This window comes from Coffea arabica, chromosome 7e (genome assembly GCF_036785885.1).
Source record: "Coffea arabica cultivar ET-39 chromosome 7e, Coffea Arabica ET-39 HiFi, whole genome shotgun sequence".
NCBI classification, from domain to species: Eukaryota; Viridiplantae; Streptophyta; class Magnoliopsida; order Gentianales; family Rubiaceae; genus Coffea; species Coffea arabica.
This window is the reverse complement of record NC_092323.1, coordinates 16982941-17000723: the sequence shown is the minus strand read 5'-3', so window position 1 is coordinate 17000723 and position 17783 is coordinate 16982941. Positions and strand designations below refer to the sequence as shown.

Below are 17783 nucleotides of genomic sequence, written 5' to 3'. Positions count from 1 at the left end.
GAGCCGTGAAGTCATGAATAAAGGGACAATTATTTCATCAATTAACTATTCTATGCCCTTTCATTTTCTATTAGTATTGCATAATTTTCCAATTCTTGAATTATTATGCCCATTCGTATTTGAATAGTATTGCATAGTCTTCCAATTCTTGGGTTGATGTGTTACACAAACCCTTGCAATAAGGAAAATCAGTGCAATTTTCCTAAGGTTAAGGATGCTATTGTACAATATTCTACATGAAAGGTAGCTATGATGATCTACATTTTATCCATCACCCTTCCGATCTCACCTAGGATCACCAATACTAAGTCTGTCTCTTACTGTTTATGAAGAGAGTGAATCTTTCATGAAACTAACTGTATTCTCGGTTATCCCAGATCTTCTCTCCTTCCCTCGTTCCTAACCTTCCAGTTAGGAGTGGCAATTTCTGACTTGATCTTAAAATACGATACGAATTAATATAAAATTAATGGGTTTAAGTTGAGGTTGAGCAGGTTCGGATCAAATCTGAAAAACAGGTCGAATTCAGATCACCCACGGATTGATCCGATAACCTATTTATGAATTAAAAATAATTTAATAAATATAAAAAATAATTTATCTAACTAAACAACGTTATTCTTTTTTTTTCCAAAGGCATTAACCACTTAATTCTAAATAAATTTGTTTAACTTGTGTGAAGTTGGAATTGTTATGTTTGGACAAATGATGTATTATATTATTTTCACCTTTTAAAGTGTCTTAATTTATTTCAGATTTGGTTTGGAATAAAACACTTTTACAGTATTTTATTAACCTGTCAACGATTAACGGATCGTATTCGGGTCAACAGGTCTCTTGTTGTACTCGAGTTTTGACCTGACCCGCCAATCCAATATTGATCCGAATGCCTCCCCTGCATCCAACCATTCAATGTACCCTCAAAAAAATCCACAGCACACCACCATGAAATAAATTGAAGAATAGAATAATCTACCACCACCATTCTTCCTCCACATGTCCTTCCAGAAGATCATGTCCGTCAAAGAACCAGATCCGTTAGGTACTCGTGGCTTTCACAGGTTTGCCCCATCAAACCACGCAAGACCTCAAGAAGATATCAAACTATTTAACCTTCTCCTTTTAGGAAAATATCCCACGTCCACATTTTCCACGGTCTGTTTCCGCAAACAGTCAGACACAATGAAAACAACCTTAATCAAATGCCACGTGTCCCAATCAATCCATCTTCGACTCAGTTACTTCCACGCAAACAGCCATGTTTAAGGCCTTGTTCTGCCACGTTTGTTTACGTAAAACTCTAGCCCACCATCTCCTCGTATTATATATACCACCACCATTTCTCCTGACAGGAGGCTTCATACTTCATATTGGATTCTTTTCTCTCTTGTTGCAGTTCAGGTGATTGAGTGATTGATAGATAGAAGTGTTCAAGAATAGAGGAAACAACAATGGCTTCATTGGACAGGAAATCATCTATTGAAAATGAACCTCGGACTCTAAATATTCAACAATTCCAACTTGCAAGGGTAAATACATATATATATATATTTTTCTTTTTCCTTTAAATCTTATTGTTCTTTCTTTTTTTCTTCTTCTTCTTTTTGGAAGATTTTGATGGTTCTGGATCTTTGCTTCTGATAATTTGTACAGGAGGCAGCACTTTATGTGATGAGTACGAGGAGCATGGAAGAAGCACTTGGAATTTTTACTAAGGTAATGGCTAACATGAATATAATATCTAACGATTTCTTGAAATTTGTTACTTAACATTTTCCTTTTCTGCTTTCTTGGTTTTTTGGATTTATAATTCTTGCTTGTTTGATGATTCTTTTTGTCACTTGGTTGATGATTTTTTTTTCTTTTTTGTAATCTGTATCATCATATTCAAAATTATAGGTTATTTTGAGTTCTTAAACCATGTGCTAAAATTGCTCCAAGAAAAAAGTGTTAAGATGGTTGAGTTTTTCTTGTTCTCTTTTTTCTTTAGTAAAAATAGTATTCAAAATCAAGAGATAGTTAAGAGTCTTTGTGCAAGAACCGCAGGACACATGAAATAACTGCTGGAGTTATTCTGCAAAAAGAGCAATAAACTTGTGTTTAAACTTTAAGGTTAGAAAAATCGTTTTTATGGGATCATTTTTCCATGGTCCGAAGAAAAATTTGACCGTATTGTAAAAGTTCAACAAAACTTTAAGGTTAGAAAAATCGTTTTTATGGGATCATTTTTCCATGGTCGGAAGAAAATTTGACCGTATTGTAAAAGTTCAACAACTACAATCCATTTCCTAAATTGCATGTTTTTTATTTTTTGTAAAGTAAATTTAGGAGGATATATATATAATGACTTTATTCCAATTTCAGGGTAGGTCATAGTCCTATTATTATGCATGTGTTCATTTAGGAGTCAGATTTCTGCTTTTGGTCTACTCATAAATATTTTAAAATATTTTCTAAAAATATTTTAAAATATATTCTAAAAACTCTGCTACAGCAAAATTTTTTAAAAACATTTTCAAAAACAGCTAATTCATTCTTGGGTTTATTTTACTTTTTTAATTAATTTTATATTTTTAAAAATATAGCACTTGAAATACATCTTAACAAGTGCTGGCACCTCTTTCTATGGCTTGTTATACTTTTGTTTCATGATTTATTTTACAAGGATGGATTCTTTTTATGAATTGCATATTTCCACGTATCATTTTCTATTGTGAAAATTCTGACTTAATTGGTGGTGATTAATTATGGCAGGGGCTGGAACCAGTGGTGAATTGTGTGAGAGAGAACGAGGCCACCATGATGGACTATGATTATGAGGACTTAGAGATCTCACATAACCAATTAAGGGATATTGAATCTGCACCTTTTTGATTTATTCATTCAGTTGAACAGTTTCTTGATCAGTCATTATCACAATACATTGTAAAAATCTTGTAATCTAGTGCCAACATGTGAATCTTTTTCTTCTTGTTCTGGTTAGAATCCTGGCATTCTAATGGAAGCATATGTATACCTTTTATTTTAAAAAAAAATAGTATTTACAAATTTCTGTTTCTTTTTTATCTTTTGTACTTTTAATTTTATGGTCCAATTAATAGAGATAATTTCAGAAACCTCTCTTGAGGTTTTTGACAATTTCACTGAGCTCCCCTTAGGTTGGAAAAATTATATTTACCTTCCTTGATTTGATAGTTTTATACAAAACTTTAAAATAATATTGACTTGGCCAATTTTTTAAGTGAATATCCAAAAATGTTCTTGTGTTATGGGTTTTAATTTATTTTTTTATACAATTATAAGATTATTTATTATAATTACAAGGAAATGGTGCCAACTTTTTTGTATCATCTCTACTATTTGATAAATAATAATAATAATAATAATTTTATTATTATGATATGATATTTTTGATGGTATTTTGTTTTATAAGATAGATTTTATTATTAAGATTTAGATTTATAAGATAGAAAAGAAAATGTTGAAATAATTCATTTAGAGTTTATGAATTTTTGAAATAATGGGATTATCATAATTTCGTAGTGCTTTTGGCCTATTTTTCAATTTATTGTTAATTTTAATACCAAAAATAAAAAATAAAGAACAGCAAAAATATTGGATTACATATAAAATTAACTCATAAAAAAAATCATTAGTTTGACATTTGATTATAATAAAAATTAGAAGCAATAATGGTAGTTCTACAGTTTTATTGGCGAAAAATTAAAAAAAAAGGAATAAAAAGGAAAAAGAATAAAAAAATAATTTTAAAACTCATTCTAAGTATAAGTATATCAAATAAGGGTATTTTATTAAAATATTTAAGGGTAAAATTATCATTTTAAATGATAAGGGAGGTATGTGTAATTTTTCAAATTTCAGGAGAGTTCAGTAAAATTATCAGAAACCTCAGGGGAGGTTTATGAAATTATCCCCAATTAATTTGAGGGCTTTTTTTTTTTTTTGAGGAAATTAATATGAGGGCTCAAAATCAAATACTGAGATGACAAAAATTACTACTAATATTTTAGATATAAAAGGTGGCCATCTTTACCAAAAGAGTGGATGGTATTTTGCCCCCGAATAGGTGTTTTATATCCCTCCTGGAAGAAAGTGCAGGTTCACTGTACAAAGCATATATCGTCAACGGCTAACATTAGTTATTTCTTGTTCCGATTGTGGTTTTTGGGAGAAAAAGTTTTATGTTTTTGGTGAATTTTTTTTTTAACATTCACGGGTATACGCTAGTAGGTTTGAATATCTCAGAGTCTTAATATGAATTTGAACTTCTAAATTTACATATTTGGTATGTATCCAATCTTATCAATATATACATTGTCAATGTAAAAAGAATTAACCTATTTATATTACCTTAATATTTTACGTATTTTTTTTTAAAAAAATATATATATTGTGCCATTTTAAGGAGAAAAGTGATGGAAGATCAATTTGTTCCTGTCCACTAGGATTGCAGAAATACTTACGTATTGCATATACTCTTCAGATCTAGACGGCAAAAACCGAAACGCAGACAAGATTCCGAATTTCGTTGACCTCAATGTCAAGCGTAATTAATAATTATCAGTGGGATTCTTTTTTTTTTTTTTCCCCTCCACTTTTGTATTCTTCGAACTAGGGGTCTCACAAGTTTAAGTTCAAACCGATTTGCGGAAAGATGTTTGGACAAGTTGGTCGAAGAAAAAAATTATGACATTAACGTCTTGTATTCTACCCTCTTAGTAGTGTTAGAACTTAAAAGGAACAAGGAAAAAAAATTAAAATGGGATATTCTTGAAAAATATATAACAGTTTGATAGATATTATGACAGGAAATAATACAAAAAGTGGGAGAAAAGATCCTTTACGATCAACTTGTCCCTAAAGTATAATTAAGTGGAGATATGCTGTAAATAAATTTAGGTATGATGTAAATTAATTAGGATTACAGTGTAAGAAAATGGCTATTTTACCCTCAATTGAACTGAAGTGGAACTTTTGAGTCCCGTGATCTATTTTCTTCATGCGCAGATAGCTAGGAGGAATGAAGTTTCAGAAGGGATAAGGGGCAGGGACGGTCATCAGAAGGACCGTCACCGCACAGTTCATAGGCAGGATTTGGCCACAAAAAATTATTTGGTCCAAATCACATCTTGTACCTCGATTTTTATGTGTGTGGAACCCACAGTTCATAGGCAGGATTTGGCCACAAAAAATTATATGGTCCAAATCACATCTTGTACCTCGATTTTTATGTGTGTGGAACCCACAAAATTTTGTTTTAAAATTACGCCGTGTGCAAATAAAGTTACGATGTGTGCAAAATGTACAAAACCGCCAAGAGCCACAAGAAATTAGCAGAACTATCTACAGGCCTTGTTGGGATGTTGGAGTTACAACCCAAAGTAAGATTCAGGTCTAGGGGTGTCAATCAGGCTTTTTAAGCCAAATTATAGCAAGCCCAATTTGGACTCACAAGTTACATGGATTTTTGGGCTTTCAAGCTTTTGGTCTCATGTTAAAAGATTTAATCTCAATTTACACCATTATATGAGTTTCGACTTTAAATTGGAATTCGCCCAAACTCATTATTAAATACATAATTATAATATATATATACACACATAATTATAATATATATTATAATTATAAATTTATATATAAAATATCAACATTTTATGTCGTAATGTGTATCTCTTAGTATATATAAAGTGGGATGACGGGTTTGGTGTAAACAAATTATGTCATTTAATGTATTGACTAATCTACCTTACTTCTAGAAAGAATTACATTATTTTAACTACTCATATCCCTAAAATCACTCCATATCTACTGAATTAACCACCACTTACCTATTTTCAAACTACAACAGTTTAACTATTTTCAATTACTATTTTTTCAACAAAAAAATAATGCTAATAATTTTTAGTATCTTTTATTAATAACACACACATTGGGTGTGCCTTAACTTCTAGTATTTATAAATTATAGATATTATTATATATATTTTACGAATATAATTGTACTCATATATGGGCCGAATATTAATCGGGTCTGATCCTAGTATAGTCCACCTTGATTCACATTTAGTTTGGACCTAATATTTAGATCCAATCTCTGTCCGACCCAATAAAAATTAAGTTAAGTGCACTTTTTTTTTCGAGCGAAATGGGCCGAGTTCGGATTGCCCGGACCCTATTGATAGTCCTATTCGGATCCAAAAAAGTGTCAAGCCTCACAAGTAAAAAGGCCATGAAGCCCGTCTGCGATTCTCTATATTATAAAGGTCGATTTTTCATTTTCTTTTCATTCATTCCATTTTTATTCAAGTATTTTCTTCATTTTAAGAGCTTATCTCTTTAGTATTTTCTTTGTATACATATATTAACGTAAGCATTGAAACTTCCCTTTGAGGGCAACGTCCTGCCACTTTTTACATCTCGTACTTGAACTCAATGAAGGTCAATGAGGGACCTAAGATTTTAGTTTGGGAGAGAGCAGTGATGGAGTTAGAATCCAAGGCTAGAGAGGTAATTACCACGATTAAGACAAAATTTTTTGTTGAAAAACATTAATAGCTAGTATGATAATGGTGTGAATTTGGTTAAAATTATTTAGTGTTTTTCAACAATAACAACTAGATGATATTTTTCTTTGTGCAGCAGACAACAAATTTTTTTACATTTATTTTTGTGTACCAAAAGTTTTGAAATTCTCTTCTTTTTTTTTTCCTAAATTTTCAACTGGTACCTGTCTTCATTTCAAATATGTCATCATATATAAACTAAGTGATAATTGTAGACTTCAAGAACTTATGGGGGCAAAGTAAAGGAGCATAGGAAATTTTAGAAATTTTAGGAGGTGCAATTATAGGACAAGATTGAAAATTTATAATTTTTCAAGCCAATTTTAAAAATTCTTTAAGGTTGCCCGCACTTGAATGTGACTCCGCCACTAGGAGGCAGAGGTGAACCAACGTGAGGCACAATTGCAAAATAATATTATATTAATAAGCATACTGAAAATGAATGGATGATAATTAGAGATAAAATATTTTAATAATAAAGACAAAGCATAAAGCTAAATGTGAAGATTAGATTCTGTATCATTCTATTTACTATCAATGCAAGGAATTCAAAATTGTGCCCTAAATTTCTTCAATTTATATTATGGTTGAATTTTCTTTCCTTTATCTTTGATTTCTTATGTGCATAGTATATTATTGATACCTTAGTAGCTATTTTGAAGTTATGGTAATCAAGGAAACTAAGAATTTAACCAACTTGTTTTAGGTCAGTTGGCCACCAAAAGGAATTTAAAACCCCTCTTTAGACTGCAGGCAGGACTTCAAATTTTGTATCCTGCAGTTAAAAAAATTCAAATAATTTTGGATTTCAAATTCAAAATTTGCATATATGTCATGTATATAATAGTGATAGTATATACATTGACAGCGTATATAAAATTAATCCAAACATTTACAGTAAAAGTAAATTAATATGGTGACTACAAAAAAACATAGAAACGAACATGGCTCATATTGAGTTAAGAGCGCTTGTTAGCATAGAATTGAGTAATTTAGTTACTATAGGAGATTGGAAGATTATGCAAGAAGCAGCCTAAAGGAACTCCTATGTAATCACTCTCAACGACGATCACAATGCCTCAGCTAGGAGAACTTTCCAGGAACAGAAAATGCAGATAAAACCAAGTAAGAAGGCAAGACTATCATATGCAGCAAAAATGAAATTTTCATGCGAAAATGAGAAGGTGGAGTCTACATCCTCTTGACCCCAATAGACAAGTTCTCATAATATGCCTAAGACCAAGAAGAATGGTACCAATAGAAAACCTCCAAGAAATCGCCATTAGCAGAAGAGAAAGAAGGAGCTAGAAGGATATAAGACCATCATGGAAGGAACAAGTGAAGTTTGCCTTCTCCAAACTACCTCTAGCAAGTGAAGGAGCTACAGAAGTGAAAAAATATGGCTTCCAAAGAGCCTGAGATGCCATACTTTGCGAACTCAAAAGAGTTGCCCTGGATTTGTTTTACACTGTCAAATAGGAGGAATTCAAAAATTTTGAATAGTTTGAAGAAAAGCTAAGAAGAAGACCAAGCCTTGGATATTGTGGACGTAACAAAAAATGACTTAAATGGTTTCCTTCCAGAGTACTGAAGATTAGGTAATGTTCCCTGAGACTTCACAAACAAACCCTCCAAAACTTCAACAGAAATTCCCTCCAGAATAAAAGGTGCAGTACTGTTCATTCAAATTGACGTGGATAAATTAAAGTAATTAACAATAGACTATTTGATCACCTTATTTATTAGGGTAAGGCTAAATCCATACCCCTCAGTCTAAATTCACACGTCTAGCATTAAATTCACAGTACCCCTCAATAGGAATTTGATAGAAACTTTTTCCAATAAAAGAAAATGTCTTTCATAAAACAAGATATGTTTAAAGAATCAATTACAAATTTTAATTAGTTGAAATTGTTTGATACTATCATCCTAATTATTGATCTGCTAGTGTTTTCCAAAATTATACTTTAATCAATTTTGAAGTGCAACGTGCCAAAAAGATAAAAATATTTTCTTAACGCTTGTATTTTTTTTTTTGTAAAAATCTCTCATCTCCTCTGACGTGATAAAAAGGGATAAAAACATTCTCTTCACCAAATAAGAGGAAAAAAATAAATGCCATCAAAGTGAATGAAAACAAAAAATCAGAAAATTTTATGACTATTCATAATGATGTAAATTTTAAATCCAAATTAGCACCATCTATTTTCACCAAAAAAAGTCTAATTTTTTATTGAAAAAGATTCTACCAAGCCCCATAAATATTATGAGCTTTTTGGACAGCTTGGCTATAAGGGTGTGAATTTTGATTATGGAGGTGTGAACTTAAACCCACCCTAAATGTTAAAGTCTTTATTAATAGATTTTTTGATCTATAAGTCAACCAAATTGCATGGAAGATTCTAGAGATTTTTTTTTAAGAGCTAGCACATTCCATATTTTGGCTCTTCCAGATTGTGTAATTTTATGCCATTACACTCCATATTTTGGCTATAAATAGAGAGTTTAAATCCAAAAATTAGAAGCAAAAAAGAAAAATTAGAAGGCAATAATGTTTATGTTCCAGCATAGTTAGTATAAACCTAAAATTTCTAAAGAAATTGAACAAAGGTCTTAGTTTTAACCAAGTACAGTAAAAGAAAGGTATAAGCTCATTTGATATCCAATTTCTCATTGAAGCATGAAAAGTTTCTGAGTTTAGATCTTATATTTCCAAAAGTGTAATACATTGCTCTCCAGTCTTGTCAACTTTGCATTTTAATTTCTATTTCTAAAGATTATGTCCATGGGAACATGTATAAGTTTCTTTGAAAAATATGTCTGTGACAAACAAAGTACAATTTCAGACAAAAAAAAAAAAGGATCTCGTGGAATTATTTTACAAGCCTTGTAGGTTATAATTGTGGCCTTTGTGCTTTTTTATATTAATTTTAAACATGTTTTATTTCTTTTTACTTTCAATATATATATATATATATATATATATATATATATATATATATATATATATATATATAAAATAAAGCTCTCTCTTTCAGTAGATACTTGGTGTGTGTTTTTTTAGAGCTCATTACACCTAATATCATAAAATGTAAGAGGTAGAATGCCAGATTAATAAAAACATAGTATATTATTTCAATTTATTCTCAAGACAAAAAAATTACTCCTAAAAAAGTGTACATAAAATACAACAACAAGCTAAACAAAAATAAAATTTTAATTTTGAAAGTTGGATAAATTAAAAATTAAGTTTGCTTGGTTATAACTCTCACAATGACAATTATTTGATAAATCATTGAAGATAAAATAAAAATTTTGTTATAGCATGCTATAACAAATTTTTATTTATTTTTGTATTATAACAAGATTTACTTATTCTTTTTACCATACGTCTTGTGTTAAGAATTGCGAAATATTATATTTAAATATATTACATCAATTAAAAGTTTCAATCGTCCACCTTTTAGTGCAATCAGTAACCCATTAACCCACTCTCAGATTGAGTTTAATAACTATGGCCAGGACCGCTCTCAATCTCGTGGATTAATTGTTTATTTTTTAAACCATTTGATTAGCGAATATACATTTACCTTATAATTAATTGAAGAATTCTATAATCCTCTCTAGATATCGTATCGATGAAATTAAATTTACTATTACATATAGAATAAGGGTAATTAATTTTCAAATTATCTGAAGAGTTTAAATCATTAGACGATACCTAAGAGGGATTCGAGCATTTTCCTAATAGGAATAATAAGTAATAACCCCTCTGCACAGTGAATACTCATTTATTTACTTAAAAAAAAAGTTAAAACCCTCCGATTAATGAAATAAGCCAAACCAATCACAGCTCAAGGTGTACTTCTGAAGCTTCCCTCCTTTCACACTTTTCCTTGAACCCCTGAGTGAGTCCTGAGCTTCTTCTCTGTCTCTATAAAAACCCCTCATTTCCCAACAATTTCACTCTCTTTCATTTGCATTTGCTTCTTCCCACATACTATCTCTTCACGCGTTTTCTCTCTTCGTCTCGCCTCTCCCGTCCGTCGCCCATTAGGGTGAGTAATAGCCTTCTTTTTAATGCAGTCCTCATATTTTATCGATGTTTATGTTTTCGCGGTTCAATTTACCATCGGTCGGCGTTCAAATTTTATGTTTTCAATGCTCAATTTGCCATCAATTGGGGGTTTTCTAGGGTTTCGCTGCCTTTTTAGTGTCTGTTTGATGAATAATTTGAGGAGAGCTGCTGTGGATTTTTTTTTTCATGTTGGATAAAACTATTGGTAATTTCATTTGTTTTTTGATTACTTGATAACCGGAGGGGGGGGGGGGTGGCGGCGGCGTTGGCTGGCGGCGGAAGTTTGGAGTGGCCTGGATTGCTTTTGATGTTTATTTTTATCTGGGCTTCCAGTATTTTTGGCATATTCAATGGGTTTTAGGAGGCTTTATTATTTGATGCAAGAGTTTATCTTGTTTGTGGCTGTTTACTAGCATCTGCACAGTGTAACCTTTTCTAATCTGGTCTTGCCAGTGTTTTTGGAAAATTTGGTGGTTAGGGGTTGAGTGCTTTCATGCTATACTTTATTTGGGCTTGAAAAAAGTTCCGTAGGATGGGTTCAGTTTATGTGTTGAATGGATTGGATGGATGAAAATGAAACTTTTTTTTTATTGTTTTTAATGCCTAAAATGCTATGGATTTCTACAGTGTTGTGGTAATATACGTAGCAAACGTGTGCAAGTTTTTTGTGGCTTTAACTTCCACCATCTTGATGAATGTTGAATAAATTTTTTTTTCTAATGTGAGGTGATTTTCACCTAAAAAGTTTTGATTTTGGATGTATGTTATCTAGCTTGCTATAATTGGAGTTAAACACATCTCGAGTGTTTTATTTTAGTTGCAATATTTTGGTAAGTAGCTAATTGATTCTTTGGATGATATAGGTTTTGTACTGCACGCCAGATGTCTTTTGGTTCCTTGAAGAAGTATCATTTGTTTTTCTGGGGCGCTTTCTGTTTCATGAACCAGGGAAGGCTGTGGTGCCATCGGAAGATCTTATTTAGGCATTGGACTTGACGTTGGCTGACTTAGTTAGGAGGGAGGAGGGTATTGTGTTGGGGTTTGTGGCGTACATATATCTTCTTCTAGTGCTTTTCTTTTTAGTTTCCTTTTTCTTCATCTGGTTAACTATTTGCTTCTCCGACGAAGTACAATATTGTCTTGGAAAGGGTTTGGTATTGCTTTTTGTCAGACACAGAGCTTTGAGAAGATTGTTACTGTTGTTAAGAAGTTATTCTCTTGGGGGACGTTCTGAGGTCATTCTTGATGGTGAGGACGTCCCTTCCTCCTGGATTTCGCTTTCATCCAACTGATGTTGAGCTGGTTATGTACTATCTGAAACGGAAGGTAATGGGAAAGAAAATTCCTTTTGAAGCCATATCAGAGCTCAACATTTACAAATTCTCTCCATGGGATCTTCCTGGTACTTATTTTTCTCTAATCTTTAATTTGTTTAGTTGCTTCCCTTCCCTCCCCACCCACCTCCCACTTTTCTGAATATGATGGTATCATATTTATCGTTTTGGAAGCACAATATGCATCATCCTTGCATGTGACCTGTCTTGTTAGTGGCAGGACCTGCTCAGATTTGTTCTTTGTTTCCATCCTTTGTCCCTTCTATAAACTACAAAAACTTCTCAGTAACTTGAATTTCTTTATCAGATAAATCTTGCTTGAAAAGTAAGGATCTTGAGTGGTATTTCTTCTGCCCAAGAGAGAGGAAGTATGCAAGCGGGTCAAGAATGAACCGTTCAACTGAAACTGGATACTGGAAGACCACAGGAAAGGATAGACCTGTTACTTATAATAAGAACAGTGTTGGAATGGTTAAGACCTTGGTGTTCCACCAAGGTTGTGCTCCGCGCGGGCAAAGAACTGATTGGGTGATACATGAATACAGGATTGAAGATAAGAACTTGGCTGATATGGGGTATGCTCAGGTATGGTTATACTCAAGTTAGCTTAATTTTTAAATTTTGCCTCATTTGAGAAATATAGCTGTCCTGCTTTCTTGTATTCTTCTATTAATATTGATTGAGGCCATATTAAATATTATTTTTGACTCTAATCTCTTTGTTATTCTTTGTTTCCTTTTCTACGGGATGGAATGATCATTGCAACTTGCATCTTTGCATGCCAATGAAGTTCAAATTTAAGGTTCTTGTTTGTTTAAATATTTCAAATTGACTGACTGAACCTGAATTTTGAATCACTAATGTAACCTCATTTTGTTTATGACTGAGTCCTAGTGGAGCCTTTAAGAAAGTATCCCCCCAACTAAAAAATATACTCTTTTGCTTACTGCCTTTTATGTTTGTTATTAGATATTCGTCGTCTTTTATTATCAATCTTATTAGCTGGCGGGTATACATTTGTCATCTGATTCAAGTTGATGTCTCACTCCCATGTCTTCCAGGATGCTTATGTTTTGTGCAAACTCTTCCACAAGAGTGGACCAGGACCTAAAAATGGTGCATCGTATGGAGCGCCTTTTAGAGAAGAGGACTGGGATGATGATGAAGAGATTCCTGTTGACTCTTTGTTACCTGGTGGCCCATCAACTGTAGAACCTGTGCAGCCTGAAAATGATAACTCTTCTGCTGCCATTAGCTTGGTTGACCTTGGAAATGCACCCCTAATGCCCCCAAATGAACCTGGACCTTCCTTTGTTCAGCCTTCCAAAGATACGGTTCTCTCGAATGGTCAGAATAGTTCAATGGTCACAAGAGTGGTTGATACTGGGAATGCATCTGGATGGTCTTTAAGTGAAGCTGGTCTAACCTCAGCTAGCCATTCTGGTAATGGCATGGACATGGACCCACCAGATGATATTCTTCATTTGCTTGCAGCTTTCTCAGAAGATAGCCCTTTGCTCCCCACTGTTAATGGAAATACTGAGGTATGTAATACCATCTGATTTCTTGATGTTTATGTAGCGTGATATGGTGTGACATGTGTAGCTATGGCTATTTGTATGATTATTCATTGTGTATAGGTGTGTTTTTCCTTATTTTGTTATCTTTATTTCTTTCTCTGTCGGATTGGATGCGTTGGTGTAGGTGGAATTGCTAGTTATAACTTTTGACTCACTTTCTTTCGCCTGATTAAATGTAATGCAAATAACAGTTGAAATGTTGACAACTCCTTTTTTATTTTTGGTTTGATCATTTTTGGAGTTTGTTTATTCTGGACTGGTGAAAGAATATACTTTATAGTGTCTTATTGAAATGCCATCTATAAAAGTAGATCAGTTGTTGAGGTGGCTGAATGGTTTAGTGTTACTAAGTTTGAGAAGGAACTCAAAGTGGTTTTAAATGTTTCAAGGGGAATGTACTCTCAGCTGTAGGGGATATACATCTTCCTTTTCCATTCATATATATTTTAAAGGTTTCTTCATTTTTACTGTCTATTTTTCCATGTTTTCAAGGTTTTGGCTCTATGTTAGTTGGGTAATCATAAATGAAAATTAGAATATTCAGGAGGATAGAAACTATTAGCAAGCATGATGTACGATGATGGGGGCGGGGTAGAACAATAGGCCTACAATTATGTATTTTGGATGTTTAAAATTTGGATCATAATATCTTTCTCATTCTTATTTTCTTGTAACTGAATGTTCTCGGTAATGGTTTGAATGCTTAGGTTTTAAATCATGCAGAGAAAGTGTCACTGAAAGAAAGGTCACCTCCAAGTTTGGTTTGTGTAGTTTTCCAAGACAATTTATGCTGATAAATGACAAATGTTATGTAGAATAATTGTGAGAACTGTAATATTGTAGTCTACATCCAGTAAAGAGATCTGATCTTGTACTATTGAGAAAGCCGTTTGTGCTGCTCGTATAGATATAGTTTGTGATTCTGGTATTCTAAGGATTTTTTTCTTGTCCATTATTACTTTTTTTTTTGGCCTTTAGGTCATTGATGTTCATTATTACTTCTTTTGTCGTCCGGGTTGTAGAGGTCTGGAGTCTACGCATGCTTCTTAGGATTTGGCTTTTAACTCAAATCTGAGGTTCAAGGTTGTGGTGGTCCAATACACAAGTTACTAAGTTTAGGTTTCAAATGCTAGATTTTATCCTGCCCGTTGAATAACTGTTATACCTAAACATTAAACTCCATCTTAATCCATGTTGCTTTCAATTGTCTGTTGCTATTTTTATCTTAATCCTCGAGTCTAATCATTATTTGAATGGGTCATAGACTATGTCAAGTGATAGATTATAGCTGATATAGTCCTAGTGGCCATCTATGATTAGCACTCATCTATGTTTCTGATTTGCTTTATGCCTCTTACCTTTGTGCATTCCAGGTGGTTGGTGTAATGACATTGGTAGAGAGTCTTCTAGGTTTATTTGTTTTTCAATTCAACTTTCAAATGATCTCAATGCTACATTGTAAACTACTGAGCATCTCCTGCTTAAGCACTTCATTGGTGTTTACTAAAGTGTACAGGACATCCCTGTCTCTCTGGGTTGTGGATGTTGTTGTAGGGATCATGAAGTTCCTACTAGTGTAAATTTTTTTTCCAAAATTGCATAGTGATTGGTAAAATGCAAATTTTTTATATAAAATGCTCTAACATAGAGATGATGCTGTATTAATTTGATGCATATAATAGGTAATTAATAATTGCTGATTGGTATTACGTTTCTCTATGAGAAGCTTGGTGATCTTGGTCAAGGAAGAGCTGCGGAAGCTATCCCTCATTCAGATGGAGGTGATCTATTTAGTGGTCTAGAAGACCTCAGTAACTTGGCTGAGCTCAATGGAGGTGGACTTAATTTGTTTGATAATTATCAAATTGGCTATACTACAAACAACATGCGTCTACAAGATGACAGTGGCTTTTTAGAACTTAATGACCTTGATGCTCCACTGAATTTCACTGCTCAATCTTGTGGACCTGAACAAATGCATACTGGTGGCTTATATAGACCGAGCAATTCTAGTGGATCTGAGCATGTGTTTGCTGGGAGTTTATGCACTGAATACAACACTAGCAACCATACCTGGAATGGTGACAATATTCCTGGTTACGAGCAACATCCGACAGACTTGCATCATCTTTTAGTGTTGCCCGATGCATCTGACATACAAGGAAACTCCACTAGTATTTTCCCAATGGTAAGTCTTTGGCAACATTAAAATTTCTTGGAAACCTGCTGCTTTTCCTTCAGTTTTTAATGAATATCTCACGTGTTGCTTATTGAAATTCATGAAATTGCAGGGGAACGTCTATGACAGTACGAATGCTGCATACAATTTGGATTTTACTACTAACAGACCATTGGAGGATATCAGGAATGCTGCTGGAAATCAAGAAAGAGGTAGATCTCATAATTTCTGATGACAATTCTGGTCGTTGCACAAGCTTCAAGATCTATTTATAGTTCTGAAGTCAAGTCAATGTAGAGAGCCCAGCTAGAGATACTGGGCATCTGTGGATAGTTTGCATCTTGTGAAACTGGAGTTTCTACATGATGCATGATGCTTGACGGTACTATGTACCTCTAGGTCTCATCTGATAATGTAGGCCGCATTATTGTCAAAGAGAGGTGACAAAGAACCTATTTCTTGTACCTCTTGTTCTTTTTTCTTTTGTCCTAGGTGATTCTGTCATCATTTTACAATGTCAATTGCAGCATCTGATGATGTTGCAAAAACCTCTTATTTATGGTCCATGGGTGCTGCAGGTACATGCTGCAGCCTCTGATGTTCTGTAGCATGTTCTTCAGTAAAGTTCTCATTTCTGTTGTTTGTTATATTGGTCCCAGGAGCGCAGCAAAGAACACCACACTACTCAAGACTCCAACAGTTGTTGGAGTCCGTACCTGCTGATCCTGCATCAGCTGCTTATGATGGCTCCTCCATACATGTCAAGGCCGAGGTGACTTATAGATTCGCTACTTGCACTAAAGACGCTTTGTCAGTTATGGTGGGGGAGTCTACTTTTGTCTTTAGCCCTTGGTGGAACCTGCCTGTGCTAGGATTTCAGAAGGCAGTGGGATACCGCGGTTGTGGTTCTCCTGTTGTGTTCTGTTTAAGATTGGATTCAGCTTTCGTGTGCATGCTGATGTTTTCACTTTTAAGAGAATTTGTCTGGTATTTGTGGAGCTGGTTTTGCTTTTGTGAAATAATCGGTTGCTTTAAAACGATTCATCAATTTGTATTAACTCATCAGCGAGCGCATGTAGTCTCAATTAAAAGCATGGATTTTATTAATTTTGTTTCAGTACTTTGCTCCTAGTTTTTCCTTGGGTTTAGAAGTCTTGCCGTTAGTTATGTTATCAATCAGCATTGAAATTGAGTTCAATTTATACCTTCTCTTCCTTCTTTGACGGCAATCAATCAGAAAAAAAAAAAAGGAAAGTTTCCAAAACCTGTTTTCCTAATCCTAAGCGAACTTTTCCAGATAAAATCCAAATCAAATCCCATGTCCTAACCAGATGTGGATTCTACAATTCCTATATAAGAATCAGAGTTCATAACGTTAGCTTCACATTATTCATACCAGAGCATCGTTCTTAAAAAAAACCCTCCAAGAAAGATGCAGCCGCAGCAGTTCTATTCACCTGCTCTTCATCACCATTATCATCCCTACCAAACTTATCCGCAAAGGATTCAGGAAAGCATGGGAATTTACGACGGACACTGTGTTTTCTTCCCCCCGCCTGATCAGACTCCTTTTTACCCTGTTCCATCAGCCTATGGCTTCCCAGTTTATCCTCAATTCATTCAGCCAGGTTATGATTATCGAGATTTTTTTCTTCCTAGCCCTCTGCAATACTACTACGGTCATCCTGCTGAAGCGATGTACTATGATCAGAACGACAATTACTATCTTAATCAAGAGCAGAACCTCCAATGGCCCCAGAGCCATCTTCGAGAGTCTGATCAGACACCGGACTTCCTCTACCGTTTGAGCTTCTCACCAGAAGACGAGACTGTCATACTTGATTTGGACGCAGAGGAGAACTACCCTCTTGGGAACCAGCTTCAAGAATTTGATCAGGGACGAAATATTCACTTGCGATTGAGCTCGAGCTTTGCATCAGAAGATGATACTCCCGTACGTGCATTGGATGTGGAGTTCGTCAATGAGGATGGAACTCTTGCCAGCGTTTTGATTCCTGCTGATGACCCA

The 17783-nt window shown here is 33.9% G+C and overlaps 2 protein-coding genes across 3 annotated transcripts; both read left to right on the top strand.

Moving 5' to 3' along the window:
* The first annotated feature begins 1344 nt into the window (after positions 1-1344).
* LOC113701328 (uncharacterized) lies at positions 1345-3048 on the top strand. The gene is made up of 3 exons (XM_027221917.2): positions 1345-1529; positions 1654-1716; positions 2755-3048. The coding sequence occupies exons 1-3, from the start codon at positions 1452-1454 to the stop codon at positions 2872-2874; spliced, it is 261 nt and encodes an 86-aa protein (XP_027077718.1). The 5' UTR covers positions 1345-1451; the 3' UTR covers positions 2875-3048.
* A 7406-nt stretch (positions 3049-10454) lies between these two features.
* LOC113701825 (NAC domain-containing protein 82-like) lies at positions 10455-16972 on the top strand. Of its 2 annotated transcripts, none has more exons than XM_027222650.2 (7): positions 10455-10641; positions 11525-12063; positions 12303-12580; positions 13057-13539; positions 15302-15763; positions 15867-15966; positions 16414-16972. In XM_027222650.2, the coding sequence occupies exons 2-7, from the start codon at positions 11907-11909 to the stop codon at positions 16884-16886; spliced, it is 1953 nt and encodes a 650-aa protein (XP_027078451.1). In that variant the 5' UTR covers positions 10455-10641; positions 11525-11906; the 3' UTR covers positions 16887-16972. The 2 variants fall into 2 exon arrangements, 1 of the variants encoding a protein (XP_027078451.1); XR_003451015.2 differs by having other exon boundaries at positions 10457-10641; positions 15867-16332; positions 16414-16861.
* Positions 16973-17783: the final 811 nt, after the last annotated feature.